This window comes from Artemia sp. Qi Xiang Cuo, chromosome 9 (genome assembly GCF_049724085.1).
Source record: "Artemia sp. Qi Xiang Cuo chromosome 9, ASM4972408v1, whole genome shotgun sequence".
Taxonomy (NCBI): domain Eukaryota; kingdom Metazoa; phylum Arthropoda; class Branchiopoda; order Anostraca; family Artemiidae; genus Artemia; species Artemia sp. Qi Xiang Cuo.
In genome coordinates, this window is record NC_142802.1 from 34,301,648 (window position 1) to 34,323,381 (window position 21,734).

General features: G+C 35.8%; 1 protein-coding gene across 1 annotated transcript in view; it reads left to right on the top strand.

The window, feature by feature from the left end:
* LOC148948592 (acetylcholine receptor subunit alpha-like 1) overlaps nt 1-21,734 on the top strand; it is a 202,996-nt gene that overhangs the window by 51,538 nt on the left and 129,724 nt on the right. The window contains exon 5 of the mRNA XM_089094483.1: nt 10,862-11,042. Coding sequence (XP_088950609.1) covers nt 10,862-11,042 — 181 coding nt within the window. The remainder of the gene's footprint in view (nt 1-10,861; nt 11,043-21,734) is intronic.

Genomic DNA, 21,734 nt, shown 5'->3' on the forward strand with positions numbered 1-21,734 from the left:
TCTAAATTTACGCTTAAGCCTAGCAATGGTTTCACAATAAAGATGCCTTTTCCAGTCAAATTAATGACATATTTTTCTACAGTAAATCTTTTGGATTGCAGAAGAGGATGGCGTTCGTTATGATAAATATTTTCATATGGAAAATGTAATTGCTTCCATTTTGAGTACTCAATGTTTATTTGGAGGGGGGTATATTTCGCCATAGAATTCTAGTTTAGCTGTATTATAAAGGGAGTCTACATACTTGCCCAGAGAAGGTATTTCGAGTGTAAGAGGGGGGGTCTCATGGTGATGACTCCATGTCCAAACTCAGCCCTGAGACCCAATTACCCCTAATTAAGCCTCGAATAGAAGAAATGAAGCAAGTGAGAGAGATGTCTTGACAAAATCCTAAAATCGCAATAAAATATACAAGACAACACAGGTATAAGAAAAACTAAGATTTTATAATTAAAGAAGAGAACTTTTTAGTTATTAGTTAGGGATATTTCATTATAAATCAAAATTCAACAATTATTATGAACAATCAGAAATCAAAGATCAATTCTTGTTCTTATATTGGCTAGGAGTGAAATTTAATTATTATTGAAGAAAAGCAGGCATTATAACTAATATATTAAGGCTAATATGTTCCTTCTTAGAAGAATCTAATAATAATATTAAAGAATGGGGTATATACACCTTTATTAGGATTTTAACATAATAAAAATAAGAAAGAGCAAGGAACACATTAGACTGACATTCTATATTCATAAAAGAAGCTTGAGCAAAGCCATAACCGCAAAAAGACATTTGTTGTGGTTTAAAGAACCTTTTTATAATGGAAAATGAATAATACTAAAAGCTATATGTTGGAATACTGGAGCTGAGCTGCCGTACCTCCTGTATTAACAGTAAAAGCATTCCCAAGGCATGAAACTTCCAGTGTCACGTTCCCGACTTAGGAAAATCACTAACGAAATAAAAAATTAGATCAAGCTTACCAAAAGTTAAGAAACCAACTAATTCTGTTTGAGTGAATTGGAACTGAACCAAATGCCAACTACTTTACCTAGATGTGTCTCTGTACTTATCTCTCTAAACAAAATTAGCCTAAGCATATCAGCAAGCAGTGAAGGAAAAGAAATTTTAAAGAAAAAGGATTTATCAGAATACTTAAAAGAAAATTTTAAAGGAAAACAATTTATCAGAAAATAAGTATCAGAAATTACGAAAAGGATTTATAATCAAGATTCTGCTCTCTCAAAATTAAGCGTAGTGTTAAGAAAAAGAGGCGTATTTTATGCAATAAAATCGCATCGCATTTTTGCTTCCACCATTTTGTAAGATGGGGGGTCTCATGGTGATGACTCCATGTCAAAACTCGGCCATGAGACCCGAATACCCCTAATTAAGCCTCGAATACAAGAAATGAACCAAGTGAGAGGGATATCTTGACAAAATCCTAACATCGTAGTCAAACAGTTCGTGGTAACGAACTGTAAGTAAGGAGCGACCCCGCTCAATGGTAACCGACACTCTAGAAAATAAGGTTTTGATACCATTAGATACATCAAAAGAATTATATTTCAATTCTGATTTCAAATCTATAATTTTTATCAAGTTTTGTGCTACCTGTAAAAAATTACACGCCTAAGAAAATTTTGCTGATTTTCAAAAAAAGGGGGTAAGCCCCCTAAAAGCTATAGAACCTTAATGAAAATCAGACCATCATATTCAGCGTATCAGAGAACCCTACTGTAGAGGTTTAAAGCTCCTATCTACAAAAATGTGGAATTTTAAATTTTTTGCCAGAAGAAAGATCACGGATGGGTGTTTTTTTTTTTTTTTTTTTTTTTTTCCAGGGGTTATCGTATCGACCCAGTGGTCCTAGAATATTGCGGGAGGGCTCATTCGAACGCAAATTAAAATTTCTAGTGCCCTTTTTAAGTGACCAAAAAAATGGAGTGCAACTAGGCCCCCTCCCATGCTCATTTTTTTCCCAAAGTCACCCGATCAAAATTTTGAGATAGCCATTTTGTTCAGCATGGTCGAAAATATGATAAATCTGTCTTTTAGGATGACTTAATCCCCCGAAGTTCCCAGAGGGAGGGTTAAAAATTATGAACTTTACCCAATGTTAACATATAGTATTGGTTATTGGGAAGTATACAGAAGTTTTCAGGAGGTTTTTTTTCTGGTAGTGGGAGGGAAGGGTGGGTCGGTGGTTATGTTGGAGGATCTGTTCATGAAGGAAGTTTTCATGGGGGAACGGAAATTGCCATGAAGGGGGTGCAGGACTTGCCAGCATTATTTATTGGTTATTGGGAAGTATACAACCATTTTCAGGAAGGATTTTTTCTGGAGAGGGGGCTAGAGGAGGGGGTTACTGGGGAGAATATGTCCGTGAAGGATGTTTCTTTGGGGTTAGGGAAATTTCTATGAAGGGGGCGCCAGATTTCCAAGCATTATTTAAAAAACGATCAGAAATTAAATAAAAAAAAACAAGTTTTTTCAACTGAAATGTAAGAAGAAATATTAGAACTTAAAACGAACAGAAATTATAACGTATGTGAGGGGGTTCTCCCCCAAGTCAAAACCTCGCTCTTTACGCTACAGTTTTTTTTAATGCTTTCAAAAGAGCTATCTATTCTAATTAAACGGCCTTTGTAATTCAGGGGTTTGTGAATTAATTTTTTTTTTAACTTTTAACGTAAAGAGCGTGGTATTGACTAAGGGGAGAACCCCCTCATATACGTAATAACATATACGTAATAAAACAAACAATAAAAAAACAAGCGATACGGCTCAATAGTAATCGAAACTTTTAAAAACGGAAGTTTGATGTCAATAAATGTATCAAAAGAATGTGTTTATAATGCTGATTCTAGATATATACATTTTATTAAGTTTAGTATTACTCATCACAGACTACAATCCTGAGAAAATTTATTCGTTTTTTTAAAGAGTGGGGAAACATCACCTACAAGTGAAAGAATTTTAATGAAAATCATACCGTAAGATTCAGCGTATCAGCAAATCCTATTACAGGGGTTTCAGGCTCATATCTGTAAAAATCTGCAACTTTGTATTTTTTGCCAGAAGAAAAATATACGAATATAGAAGTTAGTTACGTAAGTTAATTTGTAAAGACATCCATTTAGCAAAAGAAAAGTAAAATTTTTATGCAAATAAAAGCTGCATTAACTAAAAAACGATCAGAAATTAAATAAAAAAAACAAGTTTTTTCAACTGAAAGTAAGGAGCGACATTAAAAATTAAAATGAACAGAAATTATTTCTTATACGACAGGGGCTGTCCCCACCTCACCGCCTCTAAAGTTCCGATAAGTTTTGACAAATTTTCCCCACTATAATTTTAAAAAAAATGAAAAAAATTTTTTTTAAATTGGGCGGCGTTGACGAGGGGACAGCCCCGTTCATATATGGAATAACTTCTGTTCGCTTTAAGTTTTAATGTCACTCCTTACTTGCAGTTGAAAAAACTTGTTTTTTTTATTTAATTATACATACAAGACAACACAGGTATAAGAAAAACTAAGATTTTATTATTAAAGAAGAGAGCTTTTTAGTTAATAGTTATGGTTATTTCATTATAAATCAAAATTTAACATTTATTATTCAAAATCAGAAATTAAAGATCAATTATTGTTCCTGTATTGGCTAGAAGTGAAATTTCATTATTATTGAAGAAAAGCAAGCATTCTAACTAATATATTAAGGCTAATATGTTCCTTCTTAGAAGAATCTAATAATAATATTAAAGAATGGGGTATATACCCCTCTATTAGGATTTTAACATAATAAAATTAAGAAAGAGAAAGGAACGCACTAGACTTACATTCTATATGCATAACAGAGGCTTGATCAAACCCATAACCCCAACTGACTCCCATGGTCACTGTCCCTCCATATAAAAACATGTGTTTCCCCTTTATTTGCCAAGCAAACGTAGTCTGGATGGGCCAGCAGCTTGATGAGCAAGGGGCAGCATAGGCGGGGGTCTCACTTGAGTACAGGTTACATCACAGTGCTGCGTAGATCGCCCTGGGACGTTAAGGACTTGCATAGGTGGGACGGAGGGGCTCGCCTTAATATAAGCGGCCGCCCCTCTCTTTTTACCTTCCTGACAGCTGGGCCAGCGATGTCACACTCTTGCAAAGATGGGCCTGTAGCTCCACGGCTGGTAGCTTGCGTAGGCAAAGATCGCCAGAAGCAAATCCTCCCTCGGTAAGTTTCGCAAGACTATTTTTTAAAAACATTCAAAAGGGTTTTATCAGTATTATGGGTTTAAGAGCTTACAGCACCGTAGGTACCTTTCAATGCTTCATAATACAATGATATATTTCAATGAGTAGTAACGGTCAATGCGTGCAAGGGGCTCATGGTGCCCTTTCATAATAAAAGGATACATTCTAGTGACTTCTATACTCCGGTTCTCTCGTTTTCATAGGGCAATACCTTCCAGTGAGCTAAATATGCTCTTATTATTCTTGTAGGTTCACACACCTACACCAGGGCCCTCTATTGAGATCGTGCCACCGCCACCTCAATTTCGCGACAATACGATGGAAAGTGAACACGGGGGGGGGGGGTTAAGTGTGGAGGTAAGTCTGGCTAGTGCAGAGTTCCCCAACATGATTTAAACATTTTAGTGCGGGATCTCGGCCTAGATGCAGATTATTTGGATAGTGTGTTAGGTCAATTACCATCAAGTTAGGTCGAGAAAACGCCCTCCATAGACAGTGATTTAGGGGAACAAAGTGGACCTGGCTCACCATTAGTATTGCTTTAGTTTTATTTAGCAGATTCCGCTTGGCGTAACATTTACGTGTATAGGGCTAAGCAAATCCAGCTTAAAATTTATCTCTTGTAGAAACTGACTGTTCATTGTCGAATCACCTCTATCCGCTTGCATTGTAACAATAACTAATCAGTGACGTCACCGAGTAATAACAATCCAGTCAAAAAATCCAATCTCCGATATTTGAGTGCATTCAGGTAATTGTGTAAGATTTAATCCTTTACAAAATTGAGTCACTCTTTAATCCTTTACAAAATATATGTGACCTTCACTGGCGGATGCTGAATGAGAACTCATATGAAAGATGAAGAGATTATTGGCAATTTTTATGACTATGAATTACAAAACGCTGGAAATAGCGGAATCTATCACATTGAAAAGGTATTGAAGACTCGTACTCGCAAGGGTAAACGATAGTTACTTATTCGCTGGCTAGGATACAACTCTGATTTTGATTCGTGGATACCCGCTGAAGACGTTCATAATGTCTGAAGGTTTTTACGTGAAATTCATGTACAATGTTTCCTATCCGCTCTATCACGATTTTAATAAAATGAGGGATTTTTAGACAAAACTCTCTCCTGCCATTAAATTTAGGGGAAGGTATGAGGTTGCTCTTGTAGATTGTATTCCTAAAATCACATATAATATCCTAAGAAAGGACCGTACATATGATATAAAATTAGACCACATGATTGGCCAATCTTTAACGATCAAAAGATTGAATAGATCAATTGATTTGAATATCCCTTTGTCACAATATCATATGAAGAGTTTGGGACTAAGAATAACTTTCAATGGATTGGTTCACTATCTACATTATTCCACCCAATGGAAGTGAAAGTGTTATTTTTAACAACAATTTAAGATATATTCTTGGCTTTAATCCTGATGTTATGAATGTTTAAATTGCTGGAAGCATTAGTGGCATGAATGGTTTAATTTTGCTAAATACCCAACCGCTTTTTCATCGGACAGTTGTATATTTCTTCCTCCTACGTGTTCATGAACGAAAAATCTCTAATGACCGTATTCACCACTACAATATAAAGTATCTTCAATACATTCCAGTAAACACTTCGTATTTGGAGCTCTGTCAGTTAACGTTAAGAAGCGAATTGGGCCATCCTCTAGCAATAACACAAGGTTTGGCTGTAATTACATGTCATTTTAAACCCATTCAGCGAAATAGCTAATAGAACTCAGTTTGTATGTCCTGATATTGATTGCTATGTTGCTAATCTTGGACCACGTCAGTTGGGACATGGGATGGATGGACTATTATAGGGGTTTATCGGCAATGTCCAGGTACGACCTCGGCAATTGGTTTGCTAATATGTTTTGCTTTGCACTACCCCTGGCTAAAAAAATATATTGCACCGGTTGTAGCGGATTTTTTGTTCTCTACATTACATGATTGGGGCTCTTGGAAAGATATTCAAGAAAGTTTTTCGCAAAATCTCAGGTCGAGCGCGCGATCCCTTGGTGAGTCATTGAAACAACGAGGAAAAGGTATAAAAAGGTAACGAAAGACCCCATCACTCATCAGTCTCAACTCAGCCCGGAAGCGTAAAGCATCAAAGAAGAAGAAAACAAACAGATCCAAAAAGGATTTCTTTTCCTAAAAAAAGAATATCTACCACACAAAGATTCTCACCCTTCAGTCACCTCATCTCTCAATCTTTTCAATGTGGAAAATGTAGATGTCAGTGTAAAACATGGATACTATGGACAATTTAATTCGCAGCAACCTTTCTCTGGAAGTGTTGATTTTCAAATTTATTCCAATGAAGACTGCTTCATAGATTTGAATTCGACATTTATAGATTTAAATGTCATTGTTAACAAATCTAACAATGAAAAACCAAGTGCAGCCGATTGGTTATCCTACGAAAATTGTAAACTGCACAATTTATTTCGACAATATGTGTCTACATAAATGGAACATTGGTGAGCACGAACAATAATCTTTCAAATTATGCAAGCTGTATACAATTCATGTTGATGACCCCAATGTCTTATAAGCTGTTGAGAGGACAAGCACTGGGTTATGAATATAAAACAAATACTGACGTCACTAATATTCTTAGAGATGCGACAACTAAAGATTTACATTTAGTTGGTAAACTAAATCATGAGTTATTTAATATACCTCATTGGCTGCCTCCCAATGTAAAGATTGATATAAAACTACAACTTATACCATCCAACTATATTATGCAAAATGTACTGGACGCTGCACCCGATCTAATACTCTCTCTCACGTCGGCAATACTCCAAGTTCGAAAATAACAAGTTGTGAGTTCTGTTGTTTTGGCAATTGAAAAATTAAGAGCTGCTGGAAATAATATTAAATTGCTCCTGCTTCATACAATCACGAATCAACGTCATATTGCTACAGGTACGCGTACCAATACCGATTCATCATTTATCAATGGCAACATTCCTTCAAAATTGGCATTGGCTTTTGTAATAAGTGCTAGCACTGTTGGATCATGGACAGATTCCCCGGATAAATTTGAATTGCTTAGACTCTCATCACTTGTATGTAAAGTAAATGGAATCCCAATCTGCAATTTATCCTTTGATAAATCCTACAGGACCTTATATGAATTGACAATGCAATCCCTAGATCGAGATTCGCAATTTTTTGAAAATGGTTAAGTGAAGAAATGTTTACAAAACCTCACGGTATCATTGTATTGGATTTGTTCGGCACTCAAGATATGAGTATTGTCCGGAAGGGGAATGTACGGTTAGAGTGTACCTTTGCCAAACCATAGGAGGAAAGTATTGCATTGATCTTGCTAAATCAATTTAAAAAATATTGGTAAATTACCCCTGACGGCAGTGTTTTTTAGACTTGGTGCCATGAACACGAATAAAAAAAATCAACGTTTTCAATATGGACCCCTACATGTCGAAATATAAATCCTACTCATATGTTCAGATTTTCTGGAGCATATTCAGCATGTTGATAATACCATTATTGTTGTTAATAGCGGTCCATCAACGACAAAGACGGAGGATTGGTTATGTATCTTACAAAAAAGAAGAAATATAGAGCTTTTTGATCTGCTTGGTATACCGTATACATTCTACACACCTCACATTAAAAATTGTCTTGAGCAGGGTGGAACATCTATTATTCAAAATCGGAAGCGGGCGCAAGAGCTACCAACGAAAAGCTGTGGTTTTCATGTCCTATTATATTTTATTTGTCGAAGTTGTGGGCATACTTACATGGAATTCCTCAAGATTTATGATGACAACCCTCGATTGAACGACTTTCTAGCTCAAAATACTCTTTCCTATCTCTATAAAACAAATTTCGAAACCCTAAATGGGAAATGCTTTAAAAATGAATGTAAATTTATTTATTAATAAAATTTGTATGTATACAAAACACAACGTCGTTTTTAGATTTCTTCTTCTACGTAGAAGAAATGATTAGAGAAGAAAGAATTGATGATTACGTATAGGTAATCATCAGAAACGATAAGTGGTAACAGCTCATCAGGATTCAACTTGTATTCATCTTGACATGCAAAGTTAGGGTCACATTTTCTACAATATAGTGTAAGTTCATTTTTAAGTAAATCTCTTTCTAAATTTAATAATACTACTCTGATTTCATATTATAAAATTCACGTGTTTCAATTTGCGTTTTGAAGCAATGTCACATACAAAATTCTCATATGAAGAATCACTTTCTGTAACAACCAAATAAAACTCTTTAGGTTTATAATCAAAGTAGCCAGTATCTTCACAGCGGTGTTGCAAAAACCAAACTCTTTTATTATTCCACCAATTGAAGCGTAGACCTGGTTCTTCTTCCCAAAGCAATTTAAAGCCATGACGATACCAGTCTCTTAAAAATAAACTGAACTTACGTTTAGGGTTTTTTGCAATCATGGCTGGGTAAGTGTTTTGCCATTGATCACATTTGTCATAATGACAATTGGAGAATAAGCATCCTCTATTATGAGAGTCACAAATCTCTTCAAGACATTAAATACAGTCTTTAATTTGCACTGTATATCCTCTACGTGATTTACATGGATTGTATATTTTACACTTTTTATTATAGTCATCAGCAAAAGTACAATTCTCACAGGATGACCAACTGCCCAAAGCATTAATGCATAATGGGCAGGTATAAAACATTTTCGATGTTGACTGTCTCACTTCCAAAAATAAACTGATTCGGGATCAATGAATGTTCTTTGTTATCACTTTTATTTTATTGAATAACTAGAGGAATGGGAGGAGTAATTGAAACTCTGTATAATATTCAAACAGATGTGCAATTCATTTTATTTTGTCTCAATCAATATATCTATATATTGATATATTATTTTACACAATATATCTATTTTGTGTAAAAGTCTGGGGACAACGACACATAAGTCTCAGGGAATAGTCCAAAGATGGAGACTCATTTCTCATTGTTTTATCAATGATCCTCTTAGTGAAGATTTTCTTCTGCACTGATAGTCTTTGATAATTGTCATCTAAAATTAACCATTTCTCCAATGTAACAAGGTTACCTAAAATTTTGTGTCTGTCCACTTTATTCAATTTAATCCTGACAGTCTTCTCTCATCACTAATAAGAAAGTGACTCTCGAAAAATAAAAATTGCTTCTACCACCTGGGGAGGCATGTTTAGACATGCATAAGAGGAAAAACACCTGGGAATTTTGTCAGGGCAGGCACTCGGAATCTTGCCAGCTAGAAACACGTGTGAGGGGCTAGGAGCTCCCCTTGTTATTACTACTGTTCTATTATCTCGACCGCATTTCAAGTAATTGAAACACCCAGGACTCTTGTCAGGGATGGAAATTTTGCTAGGGGAGGGAATTTTGCATAGAAAAAAAACTTCGGCACCTGTTCGCCAAAAGATTTATGTGCTGTTAAATCTTCTTCTTGCACCGTTGAACCATTGGAAGAAAAGAGTAGTCCGTATGGGTGTCACAGGATTTGAAGATAAGTCACTACTGAGAGAGAGAAAGAGAGAGAGAGAGAGAGAGAGAGAGAGAGGGAGAGAAAGAGAAAGAGAGAGAGAAAGTAAACAACAAAAACATTCAAGAAACTGCGTAAAAAAGTATAAACCCTAAGTATAAAAAAAACAAAGAAACTCCCAATTTAAAGTTAACAAAAATATCAGTGTCTTAACTGAAAAATTTTTCCCACTTTCATAGATGTCTATGGTTATTTTTGGCATAATAGTGGAGAGGCAATTTAGCGTAAGAAATTATTTATTATCATTACCATCAACACCAGTACCCTGATGATTATCGACATAACAACGATTACCACCATCCTAAGAAAAAGAATTACCATCATCTTCAACATTCAAATTTCATGAAAAATAAAAGGAAAAGGCATGGAAATCCAGAAGTCTCGAAGGGGGTACAAACCCACATTCCTTATTTGCTGCACTATTAAGTTTAAAGAACTTCTGACTGCTGACTACTTACTAGTAAAAAGTTGCTCTAAACATATTTTAGTTACTTTTATTATATATTCAGATATCATCACTTTCGTTATGTAGTCGCAGGCATAAACAAACACAAGCTATATTTTCTCTCTTTCTTCAGATGTTCTTTTGGCTGAAATAAATAAAAAAAATTCCTTTTAAACTATTTCAATAGCGCATACACTAGAAAACTTTTCCTTGAAAAGCAAAAGGGTAAATCGAAAAGAATAAAATATGAATTTAATTTATCGATTTCCTCTTATCTTTTTTGTCTTCTTTAAAATGATTTACCCTGGCGTCTCTTCTAAAAAGTCTACAGAAATGCCGTGTATTGAAAACGCATCGGTTATATCCGTTGTAAAAAAAAAAAAAAAAAAAAAAAAAAAAAAAAACATTATTGGAACTTCAAGTGTTTTCTTTACCCCTCGAAGCAGTTTCATTTCTTTGACTGCTAACAAACAGGTACTTAAAAAGTGCTCCATCGAAATAGTTTGCTCCAGATATCATTCCCATTCTTCTATCTTGTTTCTTTGCTCTCTTTATGTGCATTGTGTAACTTTTGTTTGATGTTATCTAGTGCGGAAGGAAACTGTGAAATAACGATAATGACAAAAGCTTTGGTCCGGTATGATGGAACTGTTATGTGGAAACCTCCAGCGATATACAAGTCCTTCTGTGAAATAGATGTTGAGTACTTTCCTTTTGACCAGCAAACCTGTATGATGAAATTTGGATCTTGGACTTTTGATAAGAGTACGGTAAGATCATACCTCTAATTTAAAATTTGGAGCCATTTCCATATTTGTACAGCCATGTACACAGAAATTTGTTTCATATGTAAGAAGGTACGCAGTATTTTTTCAGGGGGTCACATTTTTTGATTATTTTAATAACGAAGGGCAAAAGCTCAGAATAGTTTACAATTCTGTACGTCCCTCTTCAGTGGGGTGCGTATTTAGACAAGTGGGGCTTTCTTAAAACTGTAGAATACTATAGGTTCAATGGCACTAGTTTTCCGTCTGAGCTTCTATTCTGTTATTTAAATTGAGAAAAACCTACCTAAAATGGCTCCTAAATTCAACCAAAAAGTGCTACAAGTGGCAGCCTTTTTAGTTTTCTAATTAATTAGAGTTTATTACTCAAACTATGTCGGTGTCTGCAATAGAAGGAAAATCTAAACCATATTCCGGTCAAAATTCCAAGTTTTGCTTCTGGTGAGAGCCTTACTAGAGTAAACAAAAGCTACCGCTTTAAAGTATACTAGAAATGAGGCTTAAACTCTAAAAGGTGTATTTGGTACAAGCAACAACTCGAAAAATGATGTCCAAAAGTCTTCTAAGTAGCTAAACAATTTAGAAACATTGTAAGAATCTATACTTTTTGTTAGGTCCCTGGCCCTTATTACGAGACAAATTTCTTTTTCACTATTCATCATCTTGCTTTGAACTCATTATTTTCTTTCACCTTTTTACGCGAGAACCTTTTCACTTCTTTTATGATTAATCTAAAAAACAGAGAATTTCAGAAGGAAGTAAAGAGAGAAGTTAAAAGTTAAACGAACAAAAATAATTGCTTCACAGTCCATCAAACATACATCGATAGAATTTATGCACATAAACAAAATGATAAGATTTCCCTATATTCGCATAACTATAGAAAGTTAGGGCTTTATTGAAAACACAAAACAATATAGGGGTTTTGGTACAGTACAAGCAAACCAATTAAAGAAACTTTTTATGGTACGGAAATAAAGCATTTTAGGAATTTTGCTTACTTAATTTCCGTTTTATTTCGTATCACTTCTTCACAATGAGTACAGTCCAACTATTATGTAGACGAGTCCGAAGTGAAGTCATCTTGATAGTGTTAGGACTACAGACTAGCTGTAAAATTTGTGTCATAGCTTGAAATAATCCATTATTTAGAGAGAAGTAGCCCGATTTCCAGACCTCTTGATATTGTTTTCTTTGTTCTTCATTTTGAGTAACACATTAGAATGTTATTTAAAAATTTATAATTATATATTACTCACTATTGGTATTATAGCTGGTTAGATCGAGATGTTACCTGATAAATCGATCTATTATTTTTGTATCCTGTTCAATGACTTCGCAATTATTAAAATAATATTTGTTTTTATTCTGAGGTTTTTAAGGTAATTTTAACTGTATACTGAAAGTTTGTCATATCACAGCTGGTGTTAGACAACGAAAAGCATTATATATTAGTTTTTTGTTTCCTGGCTAGGTACTCACTTTTGACTCCTAAATGAATATTCTTGTTTTATAGTAAAGCTCTAGTTTTTACAATCATACAATCATTGTGAAATATCATCAGTTGCTTTATTTGCACTAGTTCTATCGATATATGTTAGATATACTGCAGGGCGGGATAAAGAACAATTGGAAGGATTGGGTCCTATTGGGGCCCACCTTTGAGAAGGCCTTGCGCTGGCATCGAAATGAACATTATTTTTTCGGCATTGTGAGATAGCCCATTCTTGACAATTCCAGTAACCGTTGCTTTTGGAGAGATTATTTTTGTATGCTGCTCAATGACTTTGCTATTAATAAAATAATAATTTTTTTATAATGAGGTGACTCATATCACAGCTGGTGTTAGACTAGGAATAGCATTATATATTAGTTTTTTGTTCTCTGGCTAGGTACTCACTTTTGACTAAATCAATATTCTTTTTTTTTACTTGGTTTTTGTGTTTTCAGTAAAGCGCTAGTTTTTACAATCATACAATCATTGGGAAATATCATCAGTTAGTTTGTGTGTACTAGTTTTATCGATATATGTTACATAGGCTGCAGGGCCGGATAGAGAACGATTAGAACGATTGGTCCCAATTGGGGCCCGCCTTTGAAAGATCCTCATGCTGGCATTGAAATGAACTTTTTTTTGACATTGTGGCATTGTTCCAAATAGTCTATTCTTGACAATTCCAGTAAGCTTTACTTTTGGAGAGACATCATTTTCCAGGCTAAAGCCAATAAAAAACTATCTGATATCAATAATAAATCAGGATAGATTGATTGGCTTAGCTAGACCTCGGCGCCGCGCCGGCGAATCGACCGAACGCCACCGATGAGAGGCCCGGTCGACCGCCACCGAAGTGTCACAACGCTGCCGGAGCGCTGCAGGTGCGCCACCGCCAGCAGAGGCGTTCGGTCGACTTTAAATTAATTTTGCAGCAATTCTGTATTGCGTCAATCGCAAAATCGGAGCTTTTCCTTCTCGTGTGGTTTAGTACTTCGGTTTCCTTGCTCAGAAATCAAACAGGGCTTGCACTATCCCCTAATTTTTGGGTAGTTCCCCGAAAATCCATACTTCACCCGGAAAAACAAATTTGGTTCCTCGTATCCCCGAAAATCACGCAATCACGGCGACAACCCTAGCGATTTATCACCAGTGACTTTCCCAGCCAAATATCCCTTTGCATGCCATAATTCATCACTACTCTCTTCTTCGTTAATTTTCGTCTCTTTTGTTACTTTGCATAAAATCCAGCAGATGCAAAGATGCAAATTGCAAATATTGCAATATAGACAGTTCTTCATATGTTGACAAAAAAAGTATCGTCTTTATGAAATGAGTTTAAATAATTTCGAATGCACTTTCCCAATCGCTATTTCTTACATCATTCTTACTCAATAATTCTATTTTCAAGTTGAATAGGATTGTAGAAAGCATTCACTACTATACAGCTTCAGCCTTCAGTTGGATTTTGAAATTGACAGCCGACAGATTGTTTCTACAGTTGAATTGTAAGCTTGTAGAATTTTTTTTTTCTTTTGCTGTTTTTAGATAAGATTTTATTAAGTTTAAAACTCAATTGTTGAAGGCCTGATAGAAAATATAATCTTCTTTCTGAAACATTTTTTCCCCCCCCCCCCAAAAAAAACCCTTCTATTGAGACAAAATTTAGCCATAGACTAAGCTATTTACAAGGCTGGGGAATTAAAGATTGAAACGAAAGTTACCCCAAATATATGATTCATTAATAAATTGTAAATTATTGCCTATAGGGGGGGATATAATTTTTAAATGATAGTACCTCTTTTTTTATTGAAAGCAGGGATGCCAAAAAGATAATTATTTTTTTCATTTCCAGTGGAGACAGAAGAAAATTACATCAAATTCCCTGAGAAACCATTGAAATATTTTGATAGACCCAGGGCCTCCCATTGGGAGTTGTTCATTTTCTTGGGTATTTCGCGATTTCTCATAGGGTGCCGGCCTAATTTGGCTTTTGTGTGTGCTCCCTTTTAATTAGATTCTTTGGATCTTATTGAATGCCACGGCGAATCTATGACTCAGTTTTCAAATAATTTGAGGTATATCTGAATAATTTATACATTTTTGTTGTTGTCTTTATACCCCTTTGCTCATACCCTCAATTTTTTTTTCAAGGAACACTAAGCTGTTTAACGTTATTTTGCGTGTTTGTTTGAACCATATAGTGACCTAGTTAATTATTAAGTAAATTATTTTTCTAATTTAAAGCTGAGACACTATCCTATCAAGGTGGTATCCAGAGGGGGGGGGTAGGGAGGTAGTACATTTAAATGATAATATCTCGAAATTTTTTTATTGAAAGCAGGGTCTCCAAAAAGTTAATTGTTTTTTAATTTAAAGCAGAGACGGCATCCTATCAAGGGGGTATCCAGAGGCGAGGAGGGGGTAGTGAGCTATCATATTTAAATGATGTTACCTCGATTTTATTTTTGAAAGCAGGGATGCCAATAAGTTATTTTTTTTTTTTGAAGCAGAGACCGTATCCTATCAAGATGATATCCAGAGGGTGGGCATAGGGAGTTATTATATTTAAGTGATAGCACCTTGATTTTTTTTTTATTGAAAGCAGGGATGCCAAAAAGTCGAAAAGTTGACAAAAATTAACAAGATTTTCGTGAGTTATACTTGTACAGCACTTGTATGGTTTTATCGTCCAAAGGGAAAGGGACATGTACGCCCAACCCGTTTTTTTTTCTTATTGATGAAACAGGTTTACTTTGAAAAGATTCATTCATAAGTACCAGGCAGATTCACACTAAAACGAATTGGTATGACGAAAGCGATATCTACATCCCCACCTAACGTTGCGCTCGATTGGCAATTGCGCCCTTGGTCCAGTGCCTATGTTACATTAAAACCAAAGTATAATCACCTACGGAACAAGTACTGACAAAACTCTCCAAAAGTGACCCCGCGTACCCCAGCGCCTCTAGACGCAAAGTACTGTACTACTTAATCGCTCCGAGCCAAAGTACTTTGCTCCCAGCCAATAAATTATCCTAGAGCGTGATTCAGGTGTGACGAGCGACCGGGAAAGTTGTATTGAATTGTGTAACTACGCCATTTAGTTGCCAGGTTCGCATAGGTATGGAATCGTCTCCGGAGACGCGGACAAAGGGTCACTTTTTTTGTATGGAGAGGATAGGTTTTGTCAGTACTTGTTCCGTAGGTGATTATACTTTGATTAAAACGGTCATAATAAAAGTTTTCAATTTGGGAGGTTCAAGGAGGAGTCTTTGGCAGTCTTATGACCTCAGGGTACTAGATGTTGCAACGTTCTTACGTATCTACAGTGGTTTAAAAAATTCGATCACCCCACAAATGATCACCAAAAATATGCACAAATATAACAAATATAACATTTGGAATGTTATAACACTTTTTTCAAAGCTTTGAAGAAAAGCAAAAAAGGCTAAATACCCCTAACTACGCTTGAAAGCTATTTTAAAAAATAACTCTTTGGAGATTTCCATGGATATGACCATAGCAGAAGCTTTTAGCCTGGGTGGGGATCAAAGAGGAGTCTGAGTATTTTGACCACAGATGACTTATTGTTGCGGCTTTCTTAAATTTGGTAATTTTTGTGAGCATTTGGAAATCAAAGCTTAAACTCAATAACTGATACTAAGTCTCCTAACATTTTGCTTGGATTAAAAGTGACGAACTAGGAAGTAAATCTCAACATCTCCCTGGAGCTACTTCGGTCTACATATTATTTAATTTAATTACATTTAAAACGGATGAGCTTTTCGTTTTTTACCTAGGAAAATAGCTGGCACTTTATTTTTCTTTATACCGAATAAACCATTAAGTGTTTTTTGTTTCATTGTAATTGAAGTGTTCTCATGTGAAGTGTTCATCATGTATTTTTCAATTTGATAAGTTTACTCCTTTTAGATGCAGTTTATAATTTGACTGATATTAGGTATTTATGAGTTTATAATTTGGAATGAATCCCCAAAAGAAAAAATTAATAATATCCAAAAGAGCAGCCAAAACCAATAAAAAAGTAGCAGTTCAGCTTTAGCCTACGTGAAATATATTCTATAAAGAAGCCAAAAAAACTTTAAAATGCATTTTTTTTAAATTGTTATTAAAAAAAAGTTTTTAATACAAGAAGGCTTTTTAGGAGTCCAAAAGAGCAAAAGAAAAAATTAATACTCAAAGTCGCTCATTTCAACTGTTTTAAAGGCGACAAAACAGATATAGTTAAAGGGCATTAGGAAAATATCAAGCTTCTAAGTTCGAAGTTATATTCAAAGTTTTTACCCAGATAAATGACGAATTTTGTGATACGGTATTTGAAGTTTTGTATCCAGTAATGCTCGATGAAAAAAAGCTACTAATTTTGATAATTATTTATGTTAAGAAAACATAGCTAATAGATTCAACTACTCGTATTATGCAAGGGTTCTGAAACGCCACAGCGATTTCGTTTCTATCAGATTTCTACTTCTCTTGATGAATAACGAAGAAGAACAGTTTCCAGCCAGCGACTTGTGAATTTTTGAGCTCATGAATAGGCTCGCATCTGTTGTAAATTTAAGCTGTGATTTGAGAAAGACTGATGAAAATATTAATGTTTGCGGTCAACATTGATCGCGCCGGTGGCGCGTCACCGACATCTTACCGGCGGCGCGGCGTAACGCGCTGTTTTTGGCTCCGCCGCCGCCGGTCTTCCCTCATTGGCGTGGCACCGGGGTTTAGGCTTAGCAATTACACTGATTGAAAGTGAAGACTCAAGGAAACTAGATTTTTAATCAGTTTTAGAAGAATTTATAGAACAAAAAATATGAAATATATTAATCCATGCGTTCATATTCAGTGATGCAAATATTAAAAGGCATTTCTAGCAGCTTCATAATATCTAGAGGACAAAAAATGATAAGCGAAAGCTCAAAATGAGGACAAAAAAGGAAAAAACCGAAATTACAACACAGAAACAGAATTACAACGACTCAAAACCATAACTGAAGAACAAAAAAATATGTGGCTATAAGATATGTGACAATGAGGATCAGAACGAATCAAAAATGAAAATGAAGAACAAAGAAATATGTGGTTTGAAGATATACGACAATGAGAACAAATAAATATGAAGTTAGAAGACAAGCGGCAGCGAGAATTACAAGCAACAGCGAGAATCAGAACATGTTAAAAATGAAAGTGAACAACAAAGAGTTTTAGGGTTAGCGGAAATCTGACAGCGACTATCAGAGAGTGTAAAAAAATGGTAAGGAAGAACTTAGAATTGTGCTGTTAGAAGACAAGTGACTGTGAGAATCAGAACAAGTCAAAAATGAAAGCGAAGAAGAAACAAATGTTATGTTAAAAGAACAACGACATCGCAATTCTCGACGCCAACAAACTGTGGCGCAAAACCCATTGAAAACCTGCAAAGATGACGGCAAGTACGTAAGTGTAAAATTCAAGCCATTGAACCGTTCAACGGGGTGTGTATTCACTTTTGTGTACTTCATTGTGTATTCACAAGGAAGGCCTCACTGGATGCCTTAATTTTCTTAATTGAAAAGTAGGCAACAGAAGTAATTTATTTGGAGGTTGCTGCCTGCTTGGTCGAATTGGATTACAACATTCATAATTTTCAAAAAAATTAGCTTGGCCTGTTATAGGATATAACATGCCATCTAAAGAATTCTGCAAACAAATACAAAACTTGAACGTATATTTTGCTTTGGCTTCATTCAACGTAAGCAATGATTGAGCCATCAATAGTAGTGATGTTTTCAGCTTCAACTTTGCTGGAAAACAAAATCAATTTAGCGGTACATAATCAGAACAAGTCAAAAATGAAACTGACGAAGGAGCAAATGTTATGTTAGATGAAAACGCCGTACTCATCGTTACCGCAAAGTGCCTTAAACTCCTATCCTTCGAATTCGAAGGAGTGCCTCAGAGCCACTGTGCTACGGTAACTGTTAATATATAATGTGTTATTGAATATACTATCAACATGGAGCGATAGAAAATTGGAGAAGAACCGAAGCCTCTAGTCCCTTATTCTGCTGATATTTTTTTAATTTCCTCAATTTCCATATAGTTACAGTAAAGAACGAATTCTCGCTCGTAGTAACTGAAATCATAGGCAGCGCAATAACACTGCCTGAGTAAAGAGCGATGTGGGCACAATGTATCAATTTTTTTTATTTTACACCAGGGCACTTTGTATTGAAGGAGTTGTCGTAGAAACTTCAAAAAGGGCTCATTTGATTGGAAATTGGTAGGGCTTGTGCTTTTGGTGGAAGGGCAACTAAAACCCCTTCCACGCCCACCATTTCCCCAAACACATCCAATAAAAGTTTTGAGATAGCCATTTTGTTCAACGTAGTTAAAAGGTCCGTAAATAATATCTTTGAGGATTAGAACCCCCCCCCCTGCCCTCAGGGCGAGGGTTGTAAGTTATGCCTTGGGGGCACATAAACTCTATATAAAAATGGTGATCGTATAAACTTCAGAAGGGACTCATTGGATATCTAATCAGAAGTTTTAGGAGGGCAACTAACCCCTCTCCCACGCCCACCATTCCCCCAAACACATCCAATCAAAATTTTTAGATAGCCCTTTTGTTAAACAAAATTGAAAGCTCTGGAAATTATATCTTTTAGGATGACAACCCCACCCCCTCCCCAGACCCTTCAGGGCAAGGGTTGTAAGTTATGCCCTGGGGCATACAAGGTTTATATAGAAAGGGTGCTCGTATAAACTTCGTAGGGGGTTCATTGGATTGGTAATCAAACGTTCTAGTGCCCAGTTTAAGAGCCATCGAAGGGTGGATACCCCCCCCCCCCCACCCAAACACCTCGTATTACTTTGTTTGTTTTTGCACCGAGCCTGTCTGAAGGTTAGAATTAGCTGATTTTTGTACTACATCATCAAAATGTTGCAGTTTTGACTCAGCTTGTTTTTTGTCTGTTTTTTTTTATTAGCAACTCTGTTGGCAGATATCTTACGCATCTTTGACAGCTGTGTTTCTACAAAACCTTTTGCCTTTATATATTATCAAGTTTATCTTTCAAAAATTAACGGATAGAATCCTGTTAAAAATCATGGACCTGTATTAAAGATTCTTCCTTTTTAATGAATCCTCAAAACCTTTTCATAAGGAATACTAATTAATGCATGAAGAGACTATTTTAATCTTTTCATTTTTTTACGGGGAACATAATGAAAATCTCTCCGCATATTTATCTATTCACCTGGTATCTAAAGGGTCAGGTAGGTCAGCCTAGTCATTTGACTAATTGTCTAAGAAATAAATGATAAGAAATTGGTGTTTTGATCTAATGCTTGAAGCCACTAAATATCCACAGACAGAAGACACATGAGATAGCATTTGCTTCAGCATAAAACCAATGGTATTGTCTGTAATGTGTTGAGTACATTCTACTACAAATGACAATTTTACTGCCTATAATATACAATGCAATAGTGCTGCCTAAGTAAAGAACGAATGGGCCGAATGTGTTTTTCCCCCGAGGCATTTTATATGGAAGAATTTGTAGTATAAACTTCAGAAGGGGCTCTTTCGACTGGAATTCAAAAGTTCTAGTGGCCTTATTCAGAGCCCGAGTAAATGGAGGGCAATGAGGCCCTCTCCTACGCGCCTTTCGCCCCAAATATATCCAATTCAAATGTTGAGAGAGTCATCATGTTCAGTATAGTTAAAGAAGTCAAATAACTACGGCTCTGGGAATACAACCCCCCATAGCCCTTTGGGTAATGGCTGTGAGGTACATCATCCGCCCATTACTTTGTTATAGGGGAAAATGGGGGTTTCTTTGACATTTGGTGTCTAGAAAGACAAAGGGCATTCGGGTGAAGCTTTTGTGGAGTGTTGAGGGAAGTGTTAAATTAAATCAAAACACAATATGTGCATGGGGATTGTCAAAAGGGCGTATCGCAAGAAAGTCTTAGGACATTAATTTGGAACTTTCAGGGGATGATGAGGATACCCTAGGAGATGCTTTGGCTATTAAAATAGAACTTTTACAGTATTTTGAGGACGATGCAAAAAAACGAAAGTTCCTATGTGCATACTGCTACTAATATTACTGCTAATACTACATCTATTACTATTGCTAATAGCTAAGGGTATGAAGATGAAGCTTTCAAAGAATAATTACAAGGATGTTGAACTAAATAAAAAACACTATGAACATGTAGATTGTCAAAAGGGCGCACCAGCAATCTATTATGAACGGCTTAAATCTCTAAGATGAAACTTCCAGAGTATGCCAAGGCAGCGTTGAACTAACCAAAAGGAACTATGTCATACTTCTATCACTGCTACTGCTGCTAAGATTACTGCTACTAGCGAGGCTAATGGTATTAAGATGAAACTTTCAGGGAATGTTTAGGGGGTTTTAAACTTTATGAAAACAAAATATATCCCTGCTCGTTGTCCAATATTCATGCAGGTTGTCAAAAGTATGAGCAATATCTTAGGAACGGCTTAGGATTTTAAGTTGAAACTCTCATGACGTGTTGAGGGCGATGTTGAACTAACCAAAAGGAACAATGCGTTTGTTACCACTATTGCTACTATCATTACCGCCATGACTACTATTCTACCGAGGCTAAGGGTATTAAGATGAACTTTTGGGGAAATATTTAGTGGGACGATGAACTAAATCAAAACAAACTATGCGTATTCAGGTTGCACAAATGATGTATGGGCAATTTCTCAGGAAGAATTAATTTTAAACTTTCAGGGACCGTTGAGAGGTGTATCGAAAAAGCCAATAGGTACTCCATGAACCGAGGTTCGATCCCTGCCGCAGCAAGATTGGGAGACAAGCTTGCTACTTGTCACAGTAAAAAAGTCTCAGCAACTGAAACGCCGATTCGACGCCCTATGCGCCAGCAATGACTCAGGAGGATCTTTATCCCTTATCCTTTACTCTATGGACACTGCTACTACTGATACTAGTGCTACTACTGCTACGACTACAAATACTACCACTTAGGCTAAGGATATGAAGGTGAAGCTTTCAAAGAATGTTTCGGTGATGTTGAACTAAATCAAAGCACACTTTATGCATGCATGTTATCACAAAAATGTATCAGTAATTTCCTAGGAATGGTTAAGAGCATTAAGTTGAAACTTTCGGGGCATGTTAAGTGGG